At 47.6% G+C, this 20,682-nt stretch overlaps 1 protein-coding gene across 2 annotated transcripts; it reads left to right on the top strand.

Annotated features, from left to right (window-relative positions):
* The first annotated feature begins 430 nt into the window (after window positions 1–430).
* Window positions 431–10,157, top strand: NR2F2 (nuclear receptor subfamily 2 group F member 2). 2 transcript variants are annotated; one of them, XM_070953448.1, is made up of 3 exons: window positions 431–2,636; window positions 5,189–5,716; window positions 9,499–10,157. In XM_070953448.1, exons 1-3 carry the CDS (start codon window positions 2,207–2,209, stop codon window positions 9,771–9,773), a joined length of 1,233 nt encoding a protein of 410 aa, XP_070809549.1. In that variant the 5' UTR covers window positions 431–2,206; the 3' UTR covers window positions 9,774–10,157. The 2 variants fall into 2 exon arrangements, with proteins under 2 accessions (XP_070809549.1, XP_070809548.1); XM_070953447.1 differs by having other exon boundaries at window positions 5,168–5,716.
* The last annotated feature ends 10,525 nt before the right edge of the window (window positions 10,158–20,682 follow it).

Below are 20,682 nucleotides of genomic sequence, written 5' to 3'. Positions count from 1 at the left end.
CCACCCCCCCCCACTCACCCCAACCCGGCCACCTTCCCCACCCCGCGATTCCTACTTTCACATGCATGCCAAACCCCGGTGCATAGAGAGCTATACATATTGCCCCTTGCTATTTATTATTAACCCCCCCCTCCCTTTCTGCCTCTTTTCTCCTCCCTTCCTCCTCTCTGGGGTGCTTTCCCCCCCCCCCCCGCCCTCGGCACCCGAGTCCAGCCCCCTCGCCTCTTCCTCCTGCCGTCTTTTTATCGGTCTCTCTCTCCCCGGCTGGGGGGTTTCTAAGCCTGGGAGAGAGTTCACGCCGGTTTGCCCCCCTTAGCCGGCTGGCTCGGTCGCTCGAGCTCCCTCCCTCCCCCGATCCTCTCTCCTCCTCCTCCTCCTCCTCCTCCTCCGCCTCCAGCCCCGCCGCCTCCCGCCCTCCCGCCCTCCCCCCTTCCCTCTCCTCCTCCTCCTCCCCTTATCGCCCCATGTGTTGTGCGAGGAAGCAGATTTGCTAAAGAGACCCACTTGCGAAAGAAACGGGAGTAGCATAAGGCGCGGGCAAAGCGGCGGCGGCGGCGGCGGCGACGACAGCAGCGGCGGCCGCGGCAGCAGGGAAAAGAGGAGGAGGAGGAGGAGGAGGAGGAGGAGGAGAAAAAGAAGGAGGAGGAAGGAGGAGGAGGAGGAAAAGGGAACGAGAGCCGGAGTAGCCGCAGCCGCGGAGGAAAAGGAGGAGGAGGAGGAGGAAAGGAAAGAGGCGAGGAAAAAGGAAAGAAAGAAGAACCGGGAGGAGGAGAAAGAAAAGAGAAGAAGAAGGGGAAGCAGCCGACGGCAAAAAAAAAAAAAAAAAAAAAAAAGGAGCGAAGCCGAGCGCAGGAGAGAGAGAAAGAGAAGACGCCGGGAGAGACTTCCGATTTTTGGGGAAGGGAAGAGAGGGAGGAAGAGGGGATGCGTGTCTGTGTGAGTGTGTGGGGGGGGGCTGAGAGCGCGCGCGGGTGCGTGAGCGCGTGGAGGGTGCGTGTGTGAGTGGGAGCGCGCGCGCGTGTGGTTTTTGTTTGGTTCCTTTCAGTCCCCCCCACCCCCCCCCACCCCACCCCCCCGCCCGCCCCGTCTCCCTCTCGCTCCCTCTCTCTCTCTCTCTCTCTCCTCCTCCTCCTCCTCCTCCTTCTCTTCCCCGGTTGATGTTTCTACAGCTTCGCCAAACTCCGAGCGGGGCATCTGATCGAAACCCCGCCAGGAGCAGGGCCGGCGTGCCGAGCGTGGGATTTCTTTCTGGGCTCGCCTGCGCCTCCTGCGAGCTGCTGCTGCTGGCTTTCGCCTGGCTTTGCTTTCCATGGCTTTTCTGAATGGCTGACTGCGGGCTTCGCTGGATCTGGCCCCCAGACCCCCGCCTCTGTTCTTGCAACTCGGGTCGGCTTCAAGAGAGAGAGGGAGGGAGAGATCTTTGAAGGGAACCGCTCTCTCTCTCTCTCTCTCTCTCTCTCTCTTCTCTCTCTCTCTCCCCAGCCGTTCCCCTTTTGTAATTTTTTTTTTTACTTTTCTTCCCCTTTTGCTAAGAGACAATCGCCTCGCGCTTTCCTCCTCTTCCTCCTCCTCCTCGCCTCTTTTTTCTTCTTTTTCTTTTTTCTTTTCCCCCCTCTGGTCCACTCGTCCGCGTTCCCCCTTTCCTTTTCTCAACCCCACTTTTCGGGTGCCTGCCTTGCCTGCCTGCTGCGTGCGTGAGTGCGTGTCTGCTTCCCGCATTTTATTTACTATTTTTGCAATTGTACCGGGAAGGGGGGGGGGCGGAAGAGCCGTCCGAGATTTTTTTTTCCTACCATCCCCCCCTTCTCCTTCCATCCAAAGCATTAAATTAAACTGAACGAAAGGACCGGCAAAAGGAAGGGAGAAAGAACCCAACCAGAGAGCGAGAGGGGGGAAAATTTAAAAGAAAACCAGCACCATCGCCGATTGACTACGCGCTGCCTTCTCCTCCAGAGCAACTTCCCAAGCCAAGAAAAATCAAGAACAACTTGCCAACGTGAACTGCGAGAGAGAGGGGAAAAAAGGCTGGAGGGGGAGAGCAAATAAACTAATATAAAAGTGGACAACACCCCCTCCCACTTTTTCTTTTTAGACCGCCACAGCTCGCTCCGGCTCCAACGGCAGGCGCAACCGGCCGGAGGAGCGGATCCGGCGGCCACAGGAAGCGACGGGGGGGCGCGCGATTTGGCCACGGTGTCCCTTAGATATGGCAATGGTAGTGGGCGCCTGGCGAGACCCGCAGGACGATGTGACCGGCCCGCAAGGAACGCAGCCTTCGCAAGCTCCCCCTGTGCCGGGAGCCCCCACGGGCGCCCCACACACCCCACAGACGCCGGGCCAAGGTGGGCCCCCCAGCACCCCGGCTCAAACCACCCCGGGCAGCCAGCAAAACCAAGGAGAGAAACAACAGCAGCAACAGCACATCGAATGCGTGGTGTGCGGGGACAAATCCAGCGGCAAACACTACGGGCAATTTACGTGTGAAGGCTGCAAGAGTTTCTTCAAGCGGAGCGTCCGGAGGAACCTCAGCTACACGTGCCGCGCGAACCGGAACTGCCCCATTGACCAGCATCACCGCAACCAATGCCAATATTGTCGCCTCAAGAAATGCCTGAAGGTTGGCATGAGACGGGAAGGTATTGGAATTTCATTTGTTTTCCATTTCTCACCCGTCGGCGGGGAGGGCAGTCGAGGCAGGGATAGTAGCCCCTCCCGGTATGAAGGGTCCCCTAAAAACTGAAATCCAGCCTGCGGAGGGAGGTCTGGAGGCTTGATTTTTTTTTTAAAAGAAAACTATATTTTGTTTTGGCGGACAAAGTGGAGGTGCTGGTAGTTCTTTCTTTCTTTCTTTCTTTTTTTCTTTCTTTCTTTCTTTCTTTCTTTCTTTCTTTCTTTCTTTCTTTCTTTCTTTCTTTCTTTCCTTCCTTCCTTCCTTCCTTCCTTCCTTCCTTCCTCCCTTCTTTCTTTCCTTCTTTTTTTTAAAAAAGCCCTGGCCTGGGCTTCATTTGTTCTCCTGAGTGGGAGGAAATGAGGCGAGGGGTGAGAAAACCGCCTTGAGTTTCTGGGTTCGGGGTTAGGAGGGGGGTGTTGGAAGGACTAAAATGGCTTTCCTTAGACTGCCGACCCTAAACCAAAACAACTTTCCTCTCTCCGCTCTCTCTTCCCGCTTCCCATCCTCCTGGAAATGGGTCGGGGGTCTCCCGTAGCTGGGATAAATCCCGGGAAAGGAAACCAGTTTTTTTTTAAAAAAAAGAAAGGCTGAGAAAGTGGGGGGGGCTCAGTCTCCCCAACACAGGGAGCTCCGGAAAATCTCAGCTACGTAAACTTCTTTCCCTTGTTCTCTCTCTCTCTCTCACACACACACACACACACAACACCCCGTCCCTCCTTCCCTTGCCCCTCAGCCTTCTTCCTTTCGGTTCCTGCTCTGTAAATAACCCTAACCCATAAATAAAATCCCGGGATCGATCGATCCACTAGCCGGAGAGCTTTCCGATCGGGGCTTCTTCCGTTCGGAATTCCGGCAGGTTCCACTCGCTTTTCCTCGGCTCTCTCCCTGGAGTTCCGGAGGAGGTCTCGCTTTGCTTCCACGAGGTCCTTTTTTCGGCCTTGGGAAGATGACCCTTAAAAAGGTTTCCCCCCACCCCCACCCCGTTTCTCTTGCTTAAGAAATAGCGCTTTTTTTTTTTTTCCTGTCTCTGGTTCGGAAGCGGAGGGGAGGCGTTGCAGGCGCCCAGACTGGGGGAAGCCGGGGTCGGAGTGTGTTTTGGGGGAGGTGGGAGTGAAAGACGCGAAGCTCTGGAAAGGAAACCGAGACCTCGGCAGCCTTGAAAAGCCTGAAAGGGGATCGAAGCATCGGGGGCGGGGATTTTTATTTTGATTTGTACGAGGCTGCTGATGCTGATCGTTATTTTCATTCTCGGTTTCTGTTTCTTTTTCGCAAGATGGAGCGCCGCGGCGAGAAAGCTCGGCGAGCGAAAGGCGAGCCGCGGGTTTCTTGTTTTAATGGCGTAGCGCGCCCTCTTCCACTCTTCTCAGGCGCCCGGGGTTGGGTGTTTCTTTTTTTGTTTTTTTGGGTGTGTGTGTGTGTGAAAGCAGCTTCGAAGAGGGTCTTGGCGGCTTTGGGAAACCTTCGGGGGTCAGGCTGCAGGCAAGCCCACCCCCCTCCCACCCCACGCTTAGCCTGCCTTGATTCGGCTTTCTTTGCCGTGAATCTCGGCTTTTTTTCATTTTTTTTCTCTCTCTCTGCCTCTGTCTCTCTGTCTCTGACACCACCATGTAAATTTATGAACAAAACCAAAGGCCCACTTTCTGTAGGGCTTCCCCGGGCTTTCCAGCAGGCAGCCCCCCTCGCTTCCTCTCGCCCCCGGCGGAGAAAAATGTACAACAATAAGATCTGGAGGACCTATATTTCTCCCCACTCCTCCCTTCCCCCCTCCCCCCCCCCCCGCGATCCGCGGGCAATTGTTTATTTGATTGTATTTATTTTGCTTTCTTTCTTTTCTTTTTTTCCCCCCCCCTCCCCTCCCTCCGGCCTGTTTTGAGAAAGAGAGAGTGCGAAAGCCGCGCTGGAGATGGCTCTCGCTTCTCTTCCCTTTCTTTCTTTCTTTTATCTCTCTCTCTCTCTCTCTCTCTTGGCCTGGCGAATCTTTCTCCTTCCCCTCCTTCCCTTTTTTTATTTTTGTTTTATTATGGTTATTTTTAAAATATATATTTTATATATAAGTGCAAGGAAAGGGCTGCTTAGGAAGGCCAAGGCCGAGAAAAGGTTTCAGGAGGAAAACTGGAGGTTGGAAACGTGGGACAATTTCACCCGAGGCCGTTTCCAAATAGCTGCTCTTAGATCTTGATGGTGGGGGGTCATCCTCGTAGCCTTGCACCCCCTCGGCTGAAATCCTAAAAATTCTTAGACCCCCTTCCACGGCCAGATATCTCTCCTCCCCCCCCTCCCAGCTATCACACAAATATGTGAAGGTTTCTACTTCCAGTCGGTGGAAGAAGGGGTTGTCTCGTGTCTTGACCTTTCCTTTTTGATTCCCCCTCCCCTCCATCTCCCCCCTGCTGCCCCCTCCCCAGAAAACCAGCCAGCTGTAGTTCTGATAACACCACCACCATCATCATCCTCACCCTCAGCCTTCCTTAGCAATGCAGGTATTAATTGCTGTAGTTTCTTTTTTATTTACTGCAGCCGTCCAGCGGGGCAGAATGCCGCCTACACAGCCGACCCACGGCCAGTTCGCCTTAACCAACGGGGACCCCCTGAACTGTCACTCGTACCTCTCCGGATATATTTCTCTCTTGCTGCGGGCAGAGCCTTACCCGACCTCTCGCTTCGGCAGCCAGTGCATGCAGCCGAACAACATTATGGGCATCGAGAACATTTGTGAGTTGGCCGCTCGGATGCTTTTCAGCGCCGTGGAATGGGCTCGGAACATTCCTTTCTTCCCCGACCTCCAGATCACCGACCAGGTGGCTCTCCTGAGGCTCACCTGGAGTGAGTTGTTTGTCCTCAACGCCGCCCAGTGCTCCATGCCTCTCCACGTCGCCCCGCTCTTGGCAGCCGCCGGCCTCCACGCGTCGCCCATGTCCGCCGACCGCGTGGTCGCCTTTATGGACCACATACGCATTTTCCAAGAGCAGGTGGAGAAGCTGAAAGCCCTACACGTGGATTCGGCGGAATACAGCTGCTTGAAGGCGATTGTCCTCTTCACCTCAGGTAGGGGGCGGCCTCTGCTGGGGGCTGGGGGTGTGTGTGATTGTCTCTGTCTTGGTTGTTTGTGTGTGTGGGGGGGTTCTTCCAGCGCTGGTGGGCAGTGGGATTCGGGCCTCAGAAACCAGCCTTCTTTCCCCACTCACCCCACCCCCTTCCTCTTTCCCCCTTCTTCTCCATTTTCCTGGAAGAAATGGAAAAGGGGAGAGGGAGGGGGAGAGAGAGGGGGAGCACTCTGGGGCGTTTTGTTGTGGGTTGGGGGAGAGAGACAGGGGGATTAGAGCTATGGCTTGACGGGGAGACACGTCCTGCTGTATCTGTGTCAGCTGTGCAGGCCTAAGGTTAAAGTTTGGAAAGTTATCTTCTCTTTCATTAGAAGAGAATTTTTTTTTAAAAAAAAAAAAAAAGAAGAAGAAGAGCAGGAAGAAGTCGAGAAAGTATATATTGCGAAGAGTGGGAGAAGGGGATAAATTGTAGGGACGTGGGGTCTACTCCAGGGCCCTGGTTTTTTTTGTTTTTGTTTTAATGGAGCCCCTCTGAATGGCTGGCTGTTGAATGGGAAGTGTGTCTGTCATGGAGGTGTGGACATTTACTCGCTAGAGTTGTCTCACTGAGCTCAGAGAAAACTGCCTTTTGTGCCAGTAGGCAGAACATCCCAGCTTCATATTTTGAGACCATTGAAAAGACGGCAAGCTGCTAAACGGCACCGGTCAGCCAATGCAAAAAAAAAAGGGACAATGATACAAACTTGTTTCAATTTTTTAAAAATCAAAAACAAAATAAGATCGCCAAGCCAGGAGATAGACCGCTGAGCTTAATAATAATAACAACAACCGCCATCATCGACTGCCATAAGCAAACCTGATCCGATCCTAGATGTGGTTAAGAGTAGATAATCTCCACTATAACAACGGTTGGCCTACTAACCGTGTCTAAACAATGAGACAGGTTTTGTCCTTAATTTAGAAAATATGATACGTTCAAAATGTAACGTGTGAGCCTATGTGACACACGTCTTGAAATGGCTGTTTTCCCAAACCGCAGCTCGCTATGAATCGAATCTTCCTAATCATATTTTTTTTCATCAATATCTGCAATATATAATAATAAGGCCACTGTAATTCAGAAATGGCAGGGCTTCCCTCTCTCCGTTTCAGCAAGTCATAAAAACAGAAAAATAGGCCATTTGAACCATCAAAGATGGGGCTCGGGGTGGAAATTCTAACTAGGGAGTGAATATATTTCTGTGTCAACTTTCTCCTGTATAAAAATAGTGTTACAGTTATAAAACAACAATGGGAGATATGATGAAATCTAATAAGCCCTATGGTTCGACCTGGTTGAGTAAGACATCTCAAATATTTCAAATCATCCCTGTCTTTTATACTACACGGAGTAATATAATAATAATAACAATAACAATTCACGAGATCAGGTCTGTAATGTTTGCCTGATAGTCAAGCGAAAGCAGTTGGAAGTCATATCTGAAAATGTCTTCTTTCCTAAATAGCAAATAATCCTAGGAAAAAATGTTCACTCCTGTATACATGCAGGCAAGGCTTGTGAAAATGCACACACACACATATATATAGAAATAACCATACTATCAGGAAACTGGCCTGGCTAAGCGCAGTTTATATGAGAAAATAAACTCTCACAATTCAGATTTTTGTTGTGTTAAGGGAGATCTGGGAGAAACCAAGTGCCTTTCTGGACTTTGTCCAAAATTTAGGTCATGACCTGAACTTCCTTTTATATATTATTGCTTTCCATAATTGCATTTTTTACCCCTGTTCAAATCTTGGTTCCCCACCCAAATCAGTTGAGCTCTAAACGTGGCTGGTTGTCAGAAACAATTCTAGAAACGAAGACTGTGTGTTGTGTTTGTGTGTCTGTGTGATGATGTGTTTGTGGAGTTAGTGTCTTTCTCTGTCTGTGGATCTCTCTGTGTCTTTTAAGAGAGGGAGAAGTATCTTAGGGCTTTCCCTTCAAACTCTACCTTTCTCCTTCTCCAAAAAAAAAAAAAAATGACTTCAAAGAAATTTATCTTCCGCATTTATGATTATGATTGCAATTAGTGCTATTAATATTGTTCCCCTTTCCGGGGAAACACTTCAAGGCAGGATTTGCTCTTAAAGTGCGAGATTTATGACTGTTTGCAAAATGCGGATCTGTATGTAAATTGCCTTTGCAAGGTAGATAAAAACTTCTGTTATCTGATTTTGTGGAGTTATAAAACGAGGAGGGGGCGGAAACGGATGCGGGACTGACCAATTCAGATGCCCTAATATACCGCAGGGCCTGGCATGTATTTGAAAGCCCGCAGAGAGGCATCTGATTTTTTCTTTCTTTCTTTCTTTTTTCTTTCTTTCTGTCCCTTTTTTTTTTCTCCCTTCCTGGGCCTTTTCTATAGATCTTGGACAGGGATTCTAATGTCTTTCAAAATATGCATGTGTTGGTACTTTACCCAGCCAGCTAAGGTCACAACCTGAGTCTCAAGGCAGCTTTTGATTAAAAGGGGGCTTTCCTTGTTTTTTAGCTTGTCAAATGTGGAACCGTATTTATTTTATTTTTATATATATTATATGTGGTGAGTATATTTGTGTGTGTGTGTGTGTGTGTGTGTGTGTTAAAGGCAGCAGAGGGGGAAGAGGGAGAAAACAGTTCTAATGAAGAGAGAGATCAGATTCTGCTTGGCTGCCCTTGAATAAGCTAAACTGACAAGATCAGTTTTAAAGGACCACTTAAATCACTTTCAAAGACTGAGGAGAAACTGCGGTATCTCTTTTACGGGGAATCGCTTCTTTCTTTCTTTCTTTCTTTCTTTCTTTCTTTCTTTCTTTCTTTCTTTCTTTCTTTCTTTCTTCTTCCTTCCTTCCTTCCTTCCTTCCTTCCTTCCTTCCTTCCTTCCTTCCTTCCTTCCTTCCTTTCTTTCTTTCTTTCGGCTCAGTTCTCTGAAGCTGAGCACAGCGAATTTCCGAACCTACCTTCTTTAAAACTCTCTCATATTCTGTCGGTCATCATTTATTTTTCTCAATAAGGTTGGGTTTTGTTTTGTTTTTTCATCTTCCCTTCTCCCAACACCATGCAAAAAATTTTTTTAAAAAAAATCTGTGCAGGTTCGGGGAGAGGGCGACGGACTCCCCGCCCTCCCTCCTCCCCCCCCCGAATTTCAGAATGGAGGGGGCAATTAAGACTTAGAAACCTCGGCAACCCTGCCGGGAGGGGGGCTTCAGCACGTGCTTAGCGTGCTGTCTTCCTCAATCAAGCACACACAGACAGACAGAGGGACGATTTTAAACACCAAAGAAAGCAAGCTGGCTTGCCTCAAAAACAGGTTTCCTCGGGAGAAAGTCCCGTGATTGTTCCCGCCGAGGGGGGGGGGGGGGCTAAGAGCATCTTCAATTGCAGGTGCAGCTGGAATGGATTGGGGCTGGATGGTGTGTGGAAGGGAGGAAGGGTGAGAGGGCCGGGGTGGGATGGGGGAAGCTCATCTGGGCCGGCCAGTGCAAGAGGACCTGGGGGCTGAAATGAGCCAGAGAAAATCTTCAGGCCTTTGGCCTAAGCCTCTTTTTAACCAGGGTGTAAGGTGGCCAATTTTGAACAGGGGCCTACAAGGATAGCAACTCGGCACTGCAGTCGATTCAGCACCGCTTGCATTGGTGGCAAAGATTTGGGGGGGGGGGTCTCTGTGTGTCCATTTGTTAAAAGAAAACCCGTGTCTTATTTAACACTGATGATGGCTTCCCTCCCCACTCTCTTTTTCTTTGAACTCCCGTTTCTTCTAGATGCGTGTGGTCTATCCGATGTTGCCCACGTTGAAAGTTTACAAGAGAAGTCCCAGTGCGCTCTGGAAGAGTACGTCAGGAGTCAGTATCCAAACCAGCCCACCCGTTTTGGGAAACTGTTGTTACGTCTCCCCTCTCTTCGCACCGTCTCTTCCTCGGTCATAGAGCAATTGTTTTTCGTCCGTTTGGTAGGTAAAACCCCCATAGAAACCCTTATCAGAGATATGCTACTATCCGGAAGCAGTTTTAACTGGCCGTATATGGCCATCCAATAAGAGGGGAGGAAAAAAGGGGGAAAAAATAATATGTTGGAGAGAGGAAAAATAAAAATAAATAGAACATGTAATTCCGCAAATCAGAGAATTTGGACAAAGCAAAACAAAAGCAAAAAGTAAAAAAAAAAATATGGAAAATTTGGAACAGAGGAATGGCGAGTGACATTGGGGTCTGGCGGTTGTGTAAACGTCCTTCGGTTAAGCAAGGATGTCACATCTTGGCTAAAAGAAGAGAGGAGAATAATTTGAATGGACTATGGATTTTTTTTAAAAAAAGAGAGACTTGTTCAATGGACTTTTTACACAATGCATTAAAATTCCCTTGTCTTTCACAAGTTACTATTTCTCTCTCTCTCTCTCTCTCTCTCTCTCTCTCTCTCTCTCTCTCTCTCTCTCTCTCTCTCTCTCTCTCTCTCTCTCTCTCTCTCTCTCTTTTGAAAAAAATCTATCTTTCTTTCTTTCTTTCTTTCTTTCTTTCTTTCTTTCTTTCTTTCTTTCTTTCTTTCTTTCTTTCTTTCTTTCTTTCTTTTGAGGGGGTGTTAAAACTTCGAAATGCAACCTCTCACTAAAAGTGCATTTTTTAAAAAGCAAACCTGTAGAAAATTAACATAATGGGAAAAATTCTCTTTCTTCCTCTCTGTTTCTCTCTGTCTCTCTCTCAAACACCCCCTCCCTCCCTCCTTCCCTCCCTCCCTCCCTCTTTCTCTCTCTCTCTCTCTCTCTCTCTCTCTCCAAATTATTGATTTGTCCAACATTGTCTGTGTACCTATAGGATTTTGTTTTGGTTTTTTTTAAAAAAAAAAGAAAAAAAAAAGAAATCCTGGTTCCAAACCAGTTTATTCTGTGGTTCTATAATAATTTTGATATAATCTTGGTTTCATTTTTCTTTTCTTTCTTTCTTTTTTTTTTTTTAAAGAACTGTGTATCCTTTAAAAAGTATATGTTCTGAAAGAATTAAAACTGTCTTGGAAAGGTTTCTGAGAAGATCATAAAATTGGGAATAAAGACACCCCCCACCCCCCCCAAAAAAATAATTCTAGAAAGATGGAAGCGCACTTAAATCCGGTCAGCCAAAAATTTAGCTTCAAGCTACAACAACTATAATTATAGCGGTTTTTTTTAAAGTGAACCACGATCAACCTGCTTGGAGATGTATGTGTCAATTGTGTGATGTGTATGTGTGGTATGTATATACAATGCACACACATATACACACAAAAACACATAAATGCATATATGGCAAAATATGATTTTTGGAAGGGAATTGGCTATTTTTTTTGGAGGGAGATTGTGTCCAAGACACAAGATGGTTTTGGTGAAGAAAAAAAAAACATGCATACATATATGTACACAGAAATTCCAGAGAGACTCATCACAAAGTTAACTTTTTTGTAATTTGAATGAAATCGGGTTCTGCCTAGTTGTCCGAGTTCCTCTATCTGTTTGTATATTTGCAAGCTCTTTGTATTATAATACTTGTTGATATTTTCCCTTTTTTTAAAGAAAAAGAAAAAAAAAACCATTGAATTCAGCATGACAAAAAAAAAATAACACTACTGTTGGCACTTATAGATAATGTGGTTGATTCAGTACCTTAGAGTTTACAGTTTTTTGTGTTTTAAAGAAAAAAAACGGAAGGTTTTTTTTTAAGTGCAACATTTCTGTATACTGTAAAAGTTATAATAACTGAAAACTGTTTGGTCCAGTCTTTGTGTGTTATATTCCAAGGAAAAAAATTGAAAGTATTCAGAAATTAAAATATTATTTGATATCTGACCATTTGTATGACTCTCCTAATTCTCCTGGTGGGGAATGGGTGATTTAAGTGTGCCACTGTTTTTACATCTCTTTATATACTTTGAATTACTTAGATCTTGTCAAAAATCAGTGTCAAAAGGGAGCTTGGATCGCAGTTCTATTTTAATTTGCAGAATGGAAGGAAATATTGGTGATGGCAGGGAGATTCAGCTCTACCAGTCAGATTTTTTTTTCTTCAAAACAAAACAAAAATTAAATGTCCAAAATGTTGCCTGGAGCATATTTAGCCAGTCTCCCTCCCTCCCTCCCCCCTTCTGTCATCACAAATAATTTAATTTCACAGAATGAGTAGGGAGAAGAAGAAGAAAGAAAAGTTACTTCTTTCCCTGAAGTGTAAAAAATAGGAAATGTCACTCTAGATTATGTTTTATTATTTAATTGAGAAAGATCACAATATTAGGATGGATGTGAATTGTAGAACTAATCGGATCCGGTTGAAGCAAAGCGATGGGGGCTGCATTGTCTGGAATTGTTTGTGGTCATTTTAAGGTGTGAAATTGTTCTTCCAACGGAGAGAATATTTGTATAGGTTCAACTTCTCCCCCTCCCCCCCCTTTTTTTTTGGTAAGGAAGAGAGAAAGGTATACAGTGTTTAAAAAAACCGTCTAGAAGGGTCTGCAAAACAGGGTACTTAAGGACACCTCTTAACCTCCAGTGTGAGCATTGAACTTAATGGGATGTGTTTCAAAAAGGGGGGGGGGCTTTTCCTATATAGCCCTGTGGCCTTTTGAACCAGTCTGCCAAATTTTCTGCTTGATTAGGCCTCTAGTTCTAATATCAACCCCCCACCCCCATCTCGCCCCATCCCTTCCTTCCCTTCTGATCCGATGGCCTTTAAAAGCGCTTTCTCTATTTTTCTTTTTCTTTTTCTTTTTTTTCATATTGTTGTGGTGGATGGCACTTCTTTGTGCCTGATTCTGAAGGGGCAGCTGGTGAAGCCGGATTCTTTTTCGAAGATTTCTCTCCACCCCACCCCCGTTCCAAAACGGGGCTACTTGGGGGGGTATTTAGTAAAGGAGCTGGTGGTTTAGCATCATTTTCAGAAGCTGGGTTTTGTTGCATTCCTTGGTGATCTGATGCCCGTTCCCCCCCCCCCCCAGACCTTGCTTGCAAAGTTTTCTTCTTGGCCTTCCTCTCATTTAAGAAGGGAGAAGGCCCTCTCGACTCAAGCCAACCCCACACAAACTCTTCTCTTCCTTTCCTTCCCTGCTCTCCAAACTTCTGTGCCTTGGAGGTTGTAAATCCTCTTGGCTTCCCCTCTCCAAGCTGCGTTTTAAAACCAGTTGTTTGGGCTGAAAGAGGCATGGAAGAAGGGCCTTGGCAAGGGTGTAAACCGCTTCTCCAATGAGAACATCTCTTCTGCCATCCGTCCCCTGCCAATCAGAAGCCTCTAAGGTGGATCCACCTTGGTTTTGACCCACACTGGAGAAAGGGCATTTGAGGGCAGTTTAAGGAAAGTTTTCCTTAGCTTGCTGGGATCTGGGGCAAAAGCCAGACCCCCAAGTGACCAATCCCAAGAAATTGACCTGAACGATGGAGAGTTGGGTAGAGATGCCTAAAGCATTGCTTGGAGGGGGGGAGGGGGTTGTTGAAATTGAGGAAGATTTTTTTTTTAAAGGCTGGCAAATAGAGACAACATTTTCTCTTCCCCACCCTTTGAACTTATGTTTTGCATGAAAGGGAAAATGAAGGCAGCAATTCACTTCGAGAAGGAGGGAGAAAGAAGCAAAGGATAGAAGCAGCTTTAAGCAGGATGTTTTAAAGCACTTCTTTCCTCCTCCTCCTCCTCCTCCTCCTCCTCCTCCTCCTCCTCCTCCTCCTCCTCCTCCTCCTCCTCCTCCTCCTCCTCTCTCTTCTTCTTCTTCTTCTTCTTCTTCTTCTTCTTCTTCTTCTTCTTCTTCTTCTTCTTCTTCTTCTACTCCTCCTCCTCCTCCTCCTCCTCCTCCTCCTCCTCCTCCTCCTCATTATTTTTCTTCTCCTCCTCCCTCCTCCTTTTCCTCCATAGTAAAAAGAAACCCTCATTTTGCACTTGTTCTTCCTCCCCACGACCCCCCCCCCTACATTCGGACCCCTTTCCCTTTGGCCCCATCCCATAGTTCCCCGGCACAAAGAAGGGGAGAGGGGCGAGTTAGAGACAGCTCAGTATCCCTTCCCGCTAAAGCCGAAAGGTCAGGGGAAGGGGGAAACCTAGCCTTGGCCAAGCACTCCAAACCCCCCACTCATCCCCATCCCACACACACATACCTCCTACCCCGCAGGCCTGGCGCTTAGGAGTTCCAAAGGCATCTTCGGGCAACTTGACCTCGCTAGCAATCGAGAGCGCTCGGGGCATCCTTTCAGGAGCCGGGGTTGGGGGGAGACTCGGAGTGGAGCGGTGCGAAACACCCTGCCGTGGAAAAAAACAAAAAAACAAAAAACAAAAACTGCCCCAACATGGTGTCCCCCCCTCCCCCCCAAAGGGCCTTGCAGAGAAAGAGCCCGGAGGTCTGCTTAAGGAATCCGAAGGCGGCAGAGAGAGTCGCTGGCCTGGCGTTGCAAAAAAGAAAGCTAAGCTTTTCTCCTGCTTCCACCATCCCGCATCCTTGTCAAAAGGAGGCCGGGGTCTTTTTCCCCTTTCCCCGACGGGGATGGACATCAAAGCTAGGAGCTGCGGGCAGTTTCCAGCCTACTTAGAGCCCAGTCTGAGGCTAGGCCAGGCCAAGCAGAGATGGGCCTTGGTAGCAAGCGAAGGACACGGCTTGTTGCACGCTGGCTCGGGGTGGGAAAAAGGGGCTGGGGGCGTTTCTTCTTTTCATCCTTTGGAGGAGGACGCCTCCGCTGCCAGAAGAGAAGCCTGGCTTTCCCAATTTGGGAAGATGCGAATAGCCAAAGCCACCACCAACCCCATCCCAGGGATGAAGTGGGACGATGGGGAGGGAGGTAGAGGGGGGGGCGGTTTTGCGCTTTAGAGATGCCCCTCTGCTCTTGTCTTCTTCTACTGAACTCCTTTATTCCTTCTGTTATTTCGGGTCCCCGGAAAAAAAAAATCCGAGTGAGGCTCCGCTGAATCTCGAAAAAAAAAAAAAAAAAATCCAGGCTGAATTACGTCGGTTTGATCAAACCGAGTCTCCTTACCCCAAGCCTTGATTTTCTTACTATGATGAAAGAGGAAGCACCCGGCTGACAATTTGAAAGACATGTGTCTTTCTCTCCCTCCCTCCCTCCCTCCCTCCCTCCCAACCGACCGACATCCCCCTCCCCAAATATCTAAGGTTGCTGCTGGGATCGTAGGGGTTGGGGCGAGAGCGCTTGCGCCTCCGGGCAGGGTCCGGTTTTTTTTTTTTTTTGTTGTTGTTGTTGTTGTAGCTTTCGATGAGAACACGAGAAGGACCGTCTTAAAGGAAGGGGGGCCCAGAAGCTGGACCCTGGGCCCTGGGCTTTGGTGGCCTTTTTTTTAAGGAGGGGGCGCAGAAGGGTCAGGACCCCCGCGTTGCAAAGAAAGGGCGTTTTAGCTCAAGGCAAGGACCAGAGTGGTGTCTTTTAAAAGAAAATAGCAAATGCCGAGGAGACGAAGGGTCGGGGGTGGGTGGGTGATATTCCCCCCCCCCCGTCTCTGAACGAAAGATGCTCATTAGAAGGGTGCGAGACCTGTGTACTCTCTTCAGAGAGACGAATGAGCCTCGTCTCTCTCTCTCTCTCTCCCTCATCCCCCCTCCTTCCACCCACCCACCCTCAATTCTGCATTGTATCTTGGCTTCCTAGAATGAAGCGCTAACTTGGTGGCCTCTTATTTTAGGCTGAGATTTGGGGCCAAGTTACCTTACTTCCTCAAAGGCTTGGGTTGCCCCAGCCTCCCACCCCCCACCCTTCACTGCCTCCCCCCCCCCCCATAGGCGCCTTCAACCCATCCAGGTCTACTAAACTTCTCACCGTGCAGATGCAGATGTCCAGTGAAAGCCAGGTTTATACCTCGTCCTTTCAAAACAATATATATATATATATATACTCCCAGGCCTGATTTTTCCTATGTCTGCGACCCCCTTTCCCCCCCCTCCCCGAAATATCTTCTCCTCTGCAAACGTAAAGAGTCTTCCGAGTCGATCATTTTCTGGAGGGGGGGGATCTTTAAAATAATAATAATAAAAAGAAGGCAATCGTGCGTAGAGCACCTTTTACCTTAAGAGTTATTCTAGCGGAACGCAGGGCGAGGGCGATCCGCCTAGACACGTTTGGCGTCGGCGGGGAAAGATTTATTTAGAAGTAAATAAATGCGATTTTTCTTTTCTTTTCTTTTCTTTTTTTTAAGCCAGCAGGCTCGCTGGGGAGGGCGAGACCCTTAGCGGAAGGTCTCTGGGTGTGTGTGAGTGCGTGAGTGTGAATGTGTGTGTGTGTGTGGGGGGGAGAGAGCAAGTTAGGGGGATGCCCCTCTTCCCTTCCCCATTTCCCCAAAGGGGTGGGGGTGGGGGAAACCGAATACCCGGAAGAATGCGGGTGGAAGAGATCGAGCGCCCAGCGAGACCAGGCCAGGCCTCTTGAATAAACAGCTCGCATCCCGATTGTAAATAACTTTCTGCTTAAGGAGGTGACAAACGCTGGGGCTGGCTGGGGCTGGCTGGCGCGCCTGCTCCGAGTCGGCAACTTTTTAGCAAGGGCCGGAAAGGCAGCTCGGCAGGCCTGGGAACTTCGTGTCTTTGCAGGAGATTTTGGGGGGTGGGGAAGGGTGGGGGTTCAGCCACGAAACGAGGCGCGCAAGCAACCCCCGTCCCGTCTTTAAGATCTCCCCTTAATACAAACCAGATTTTTTTTTCAAACCCCCCCCCCCCCGCTTCTCTCCGTTTGTCTGTCATCCCGGCTCGTGCCCAGGCCGAGTTATAAATCCTCTGGCCCTTTTGATAAGGCGGTTGTAATCAGTTAGCATCGCAGCCGAGCCCAATTGTAAAACTGCCTCATTTAATACATCAGTTGTGCCATTAAAACGTTATATATTTATACAGGGAGAGCATGAAAGAGAGAGACGGAGAAGATTCTCCCTCTTTTTGCCTCTCTTTTCCCACCAGAAAACGATGATGATGATGATGACGACGACGACGACAATAATAATAATAATAATAATAATAATAATAATAATGCTACCCAGAACATCGTACATCTTAAGAAGGTACTTAGTTGATACCTAGGACGCTGGCAGCAACCCGTATCAACCATTAGCACCAGTCAATGGTATCTGTGATGCATTTTTGAATGTTCAGTTGACTGAGTTTCATATTTAATGAATAAATAATAATAATAATAATAATAATAATAATAATAATAATAATAATAATAATAATAATAATAATAATACAATGGAGAAATAGATTGCAATACAAAGGAATAATCTTCTTTAAGAAGACTCGGATTGAAGGAAGTTGAGTTCAGAGCAGCTATTTCAGAATTTGGGATGTTAAAAAAACGCGTGTGTATGTGTGTGTATTGGAGAAGTCACATATGTTCGCCAAGGAAAGAAGTTTTCAGCTAAAGTTACTTGAAGGGGGCAGATTTATATGACAAGGCACTATAACCGTATAACCTCATTATTATATTACAATATGAGTCTTACGATTGAGCAAGTCTCTTGATTTTGGTTCTTGGGGCACCGTTAATTATCCAAACGAGGCCACTTAAATATCCCTTTAAAGAGGGATATTTTTTTTTCTCCCGAAGAGAAAACAAAAACGCGCGGGGAAGTTGGAGGAGAAACAAGGTGGTTTTAAGATAGCATCCAAGCGCAAGGAAGATCTCCAGCGGGGGGGGGGGTTCCCCCCCCACACGCGGGAGATAACTTCTCTTTTTCAAGCAGCCTTCTGGAGGGAATAATGCGATGGAGGAGAAAGGCAGAAGAAGATGTAAAGGACTTTCTCCTCCTGTGTCAACATCCCCACGGCCTTTGCTTCCTTTCCCCCCTTCTTCTTTCTCCAGTGGGCGGCGTGGGCAACCTTGGTGGGGTTTGGATCAATTTGGATCAAACTTGCCCCTGGTTGACAGGGCAGGTGGGAAGGCTGGCTGTAGTCCAAGAACGCCTTAACTTGCTTGGACAGTAAACTAATGAGACCCTCCCTCCACCCACCCACCCACCCTCAAAAAAGACTATCTGTCAATCCTATTGGTTTTATTTTATTTCTTTCCCCTCTTCTTCTCTTACACAAACTTCGAAAGAAGCTTAAGGAATTAGATAGAAAGGCCCCTTTTCACAGAATGAAATGGGAGCAGTTATAGGTGGTAAGAGTTCTTTCCCACAACCATAGGGGAAGGACGGTACCACTATCATCTTCTTCATCTTCATCATCTTCATCATCATGGCTCTTTTAGAAATAAGGAACTTTGAACTGGAAGGGGCTTTTTTTTTTTTTCCCCCAAAGGGCAATTGGACTTTCTCTGTTGTTTCTTTTTAAAAAAACAAAACAAAACAAAACGTTTTGCTTCTCATCCAAGGAGCTCTTTCGCTTCTTCAGAACTTTCTTGGATGAGAATGTTTTCAAACAAGAGAAAAAAAAACACACCCAAGAAAGTTCAGCTGCCTTTTCGACAACCCTGACCGGGAATGACTGAGAATTTCCATAGACATGTTGAATTGGAAGGTTAGGGGGTGGGTGGGTTTGGGCCTATCTCTTCTTAAATTAGGATTCATCCTAAGTAACCCTATTAGACTAAGGCTTATTATCAACTGTGGCTGCCTCCTCCTTCTGCCTTCTCAATTAGATCCTTCAACCCTCTCCAAAAAAAAAACAAAAAAAAAAAAAAACACCTCTCCAACCCCAGTGAAGAGAGGCGAAAGGAGGGTGCAGGATCAGATCCCTGGGCTTTTCTTCTTTTTCTTCTTCTTCTTCTCTTGTGGACCCCAAAAATGATTGGGCCCCAAGAACCCCCGGAAGCAGGAGAGGGAATCCTGCCTTGTCTGTCTCCGAAGCCACTTTCACAATAGCATTTCAAGGCAAAATGAAAAGAGAATAAAACCAATTGAATCAAAAGGCTTATTCCTCTCTCTCTCCCCCCCCCCCACACACCCCACATAATAAAGGCTGGGGGGGGGGAGAGATTGTGCTGCTCGTTTTCTCCTTAGCTGTTTATTTTCTTGGGGGAGAAAGTATGAAAGATGGGAATGGGGAAGGAAGGAAAGAAGGAAGGAAGGAAAAGAAGGAAAGAAATTGAGAGATGGTGTGGAAGGAAGGAAGGAAGGAAAAGGAAAGAAGGAAGGAAGGAAATTGAAAGATGGTGTGGAAGGAAGGAAAGGAAAGGAAAGGAAAGGAAAGGAAAGGAAAGGAAAGGAAAGGAAAGGAAGGAAGGAAGGAAAGGAAGGAAGGAAGGAAGGAAGAAAGAAAGAAAGAAAGAAAGAAAGAAAGAAAGAAAGAAAGAAAGAAAGAAAGAAAGAAAGAAAGAAAGAAAGAAAGAAAGAAAGAAAGAATTTCCCCGTTACAGATATCCGGAGCTTGCTTTTGTATTGAACTCTTCCCTTGAATTCAGGTGAGGCTGAGGGTCGCCAGAAAGAGACTACGGAGTTCGATCCCTGCGTCCCTCCTTCCAAACCTCTCCACTTTCCCCCGTTTTTCACAACTTCCCTGTTGACCCTTAGGGTTTTTTGGTGGTTTTGTTTGACTTGGAGGAGGCTAGAATTGGAGTTGAAAAGCTCGCGGGGAAGGGAGGGAGGGAGCTCCGATGAGGCGGATCGAAGCGGGAGCCTCATCGGAGCAAAATCATCATGATAAATATTGGGATTTCTCCGCGAAGGACGCACTTGCCGCTCTAAAGGGAGAGAAGCCCGAGACCTTCCGTCGGACTTATGCAAAGCTGGTTTTAAGGGGTCGCGCGGGGCTGTTCTTCCTTAATGTTGGCTCTCCTTCCTGGTCTCCCCGCAGCGAAGTGTTGGGTTAACTTGCTCCAACCGTGTCTGACGAGGTCGGTTGGGGGCAGGGGTAGAAACCCCAAGCTAGAAGAAGGGTCCCCGCTTCCTTTTCTTCATCGCCTTCGCTTTTTCTGCACACTAATTGAACTGTCACCCCGGAGAAGCCCGGTCTCGCCCTCCTTCCCGCCCCTCTTCCCCCCCCACACACACACCGCTTTAATAAATGTCCATTAAAAACGCTTCAAAGGAAGGTGAATATTTTACTCCCTCCGGTTTCTTCAACGCGACTAAATGGAGCCACGCAGCAAAGAGCCGGGTCGCTTCCAAACGCGGGGAAAGACCGAAGGGAGAAAAATGCTTGGTCTACAAATCATCAACCGCTTTGCCTTAGTTTCTAACCAAAATAAAATTAAAATAATTAGAGCGAGACTTGTAGGGGGTTTAATGTGAAATAAAATCAGGGGAACCCTTCATTTCCTTCCTTCCTTTCTTTTTTTTAAGTACACAACACGGGAGTAAAGATTTGAACGTGAAGCTTTTCGTTCTGGAGCTGCTATTTCTAACCTCGAGTTAAGACTTGATCGCGCTTGGGATGTTGTCTGTCTGTCTGTCTGTGTCTGTGTCTGTGTCTGTGTCTGTGTGTGTGTGTGTGTCTGTGTCTGTGTCTGTGTCTGTGTCTCTGTCTGTCTGTCTGTCTGTCTGTCTGTCTGTCTGTCTGTCTGTATGTATGTATGTATGTTCCCTACCTTCCCACCCAACTATTTCTGGATTCTTCTTGTGATGTTCTCCCTTCATTCTCCAGGTTGTGGATGAAGTAACCAACCCCTTCTTCTTCAGGTTTCAGTCTCTCGAGCCCGCAATGTTACTTTTTCCCTGCCCGTGTCTAAAAGAAATGCTTTGCCCTTCCCTTTCCCCAAATCCTCAATTAAAACCCTTTTTGGAATCCAGACTGGAGATTGGCCTGACCCTGCTTTGATGTTCTTCAGCGCCCCGACTTCTACCACCCCTGAGAAACAACGGAGCAGCCAAGAGCTATTCCTAAAGAGGGAGGAAGAGACCTGAGGCTTAGTAGGGAAGAAAGAGACCACCTGAGGCGGGAGGTAGAGCAAAGCTTCCGTCGGGAGGGTAAATCCGTTTGCTGGAGAGAGATGGGGGAAACTTCCTTGAGAAGACGCTCCGAATCCGCTTTCTGAGTCCGCGGGAGGAGGATCGGGCCCTCTGGGGCCCTCAAAC

This window comes from Pituophis catenifer, unplaced genomic scaffold (assembly GCF_029215685.1).
Source record: "Pituophis catenifer annectens isolate HBS135680 unplaced genomic scaffold, rPitCat1.0.hap2 SCAF_14, whole genome shotgun sequence".
NCBI classification, from domain to species: domain Eukaryota; kingdom Metazoa; phylum Chordata; class Lepidosauria; order Squamata; family Colubridae; genus Pituophis; species Pituophis catenifer.
The sequence above is the reverse complement of the archived record's forward strand: the minus strand, read 5'-3'. Positions and strand labels throughout refer to the sequence as shown.

Bases quoted from the DNA above. Each gene is read 5' to 3' on its own strand.
- NR2F2 (XM_070953447.1), top strand. From the start codon at position 2,207: ATGGCAATGGTAGTGGGCGCCTGGCGAGACCCGCAGGACGATGTGACC. The intron at 2,637-5,167 runs GTATTGGAATTT...TAATTGCTGTAG, and splicing joins GGTTGGCATGAGACGGGAAG to TTTCTTTTTTATTTACTGCA. The intron at 5,717-9,498 runs GTAGGGGGCGGC...CGTTTCTTCTAG, and splicing joins GATTGTCCTCTTCACCTCAG to ATGCGTGTGGTCTATCCGAT.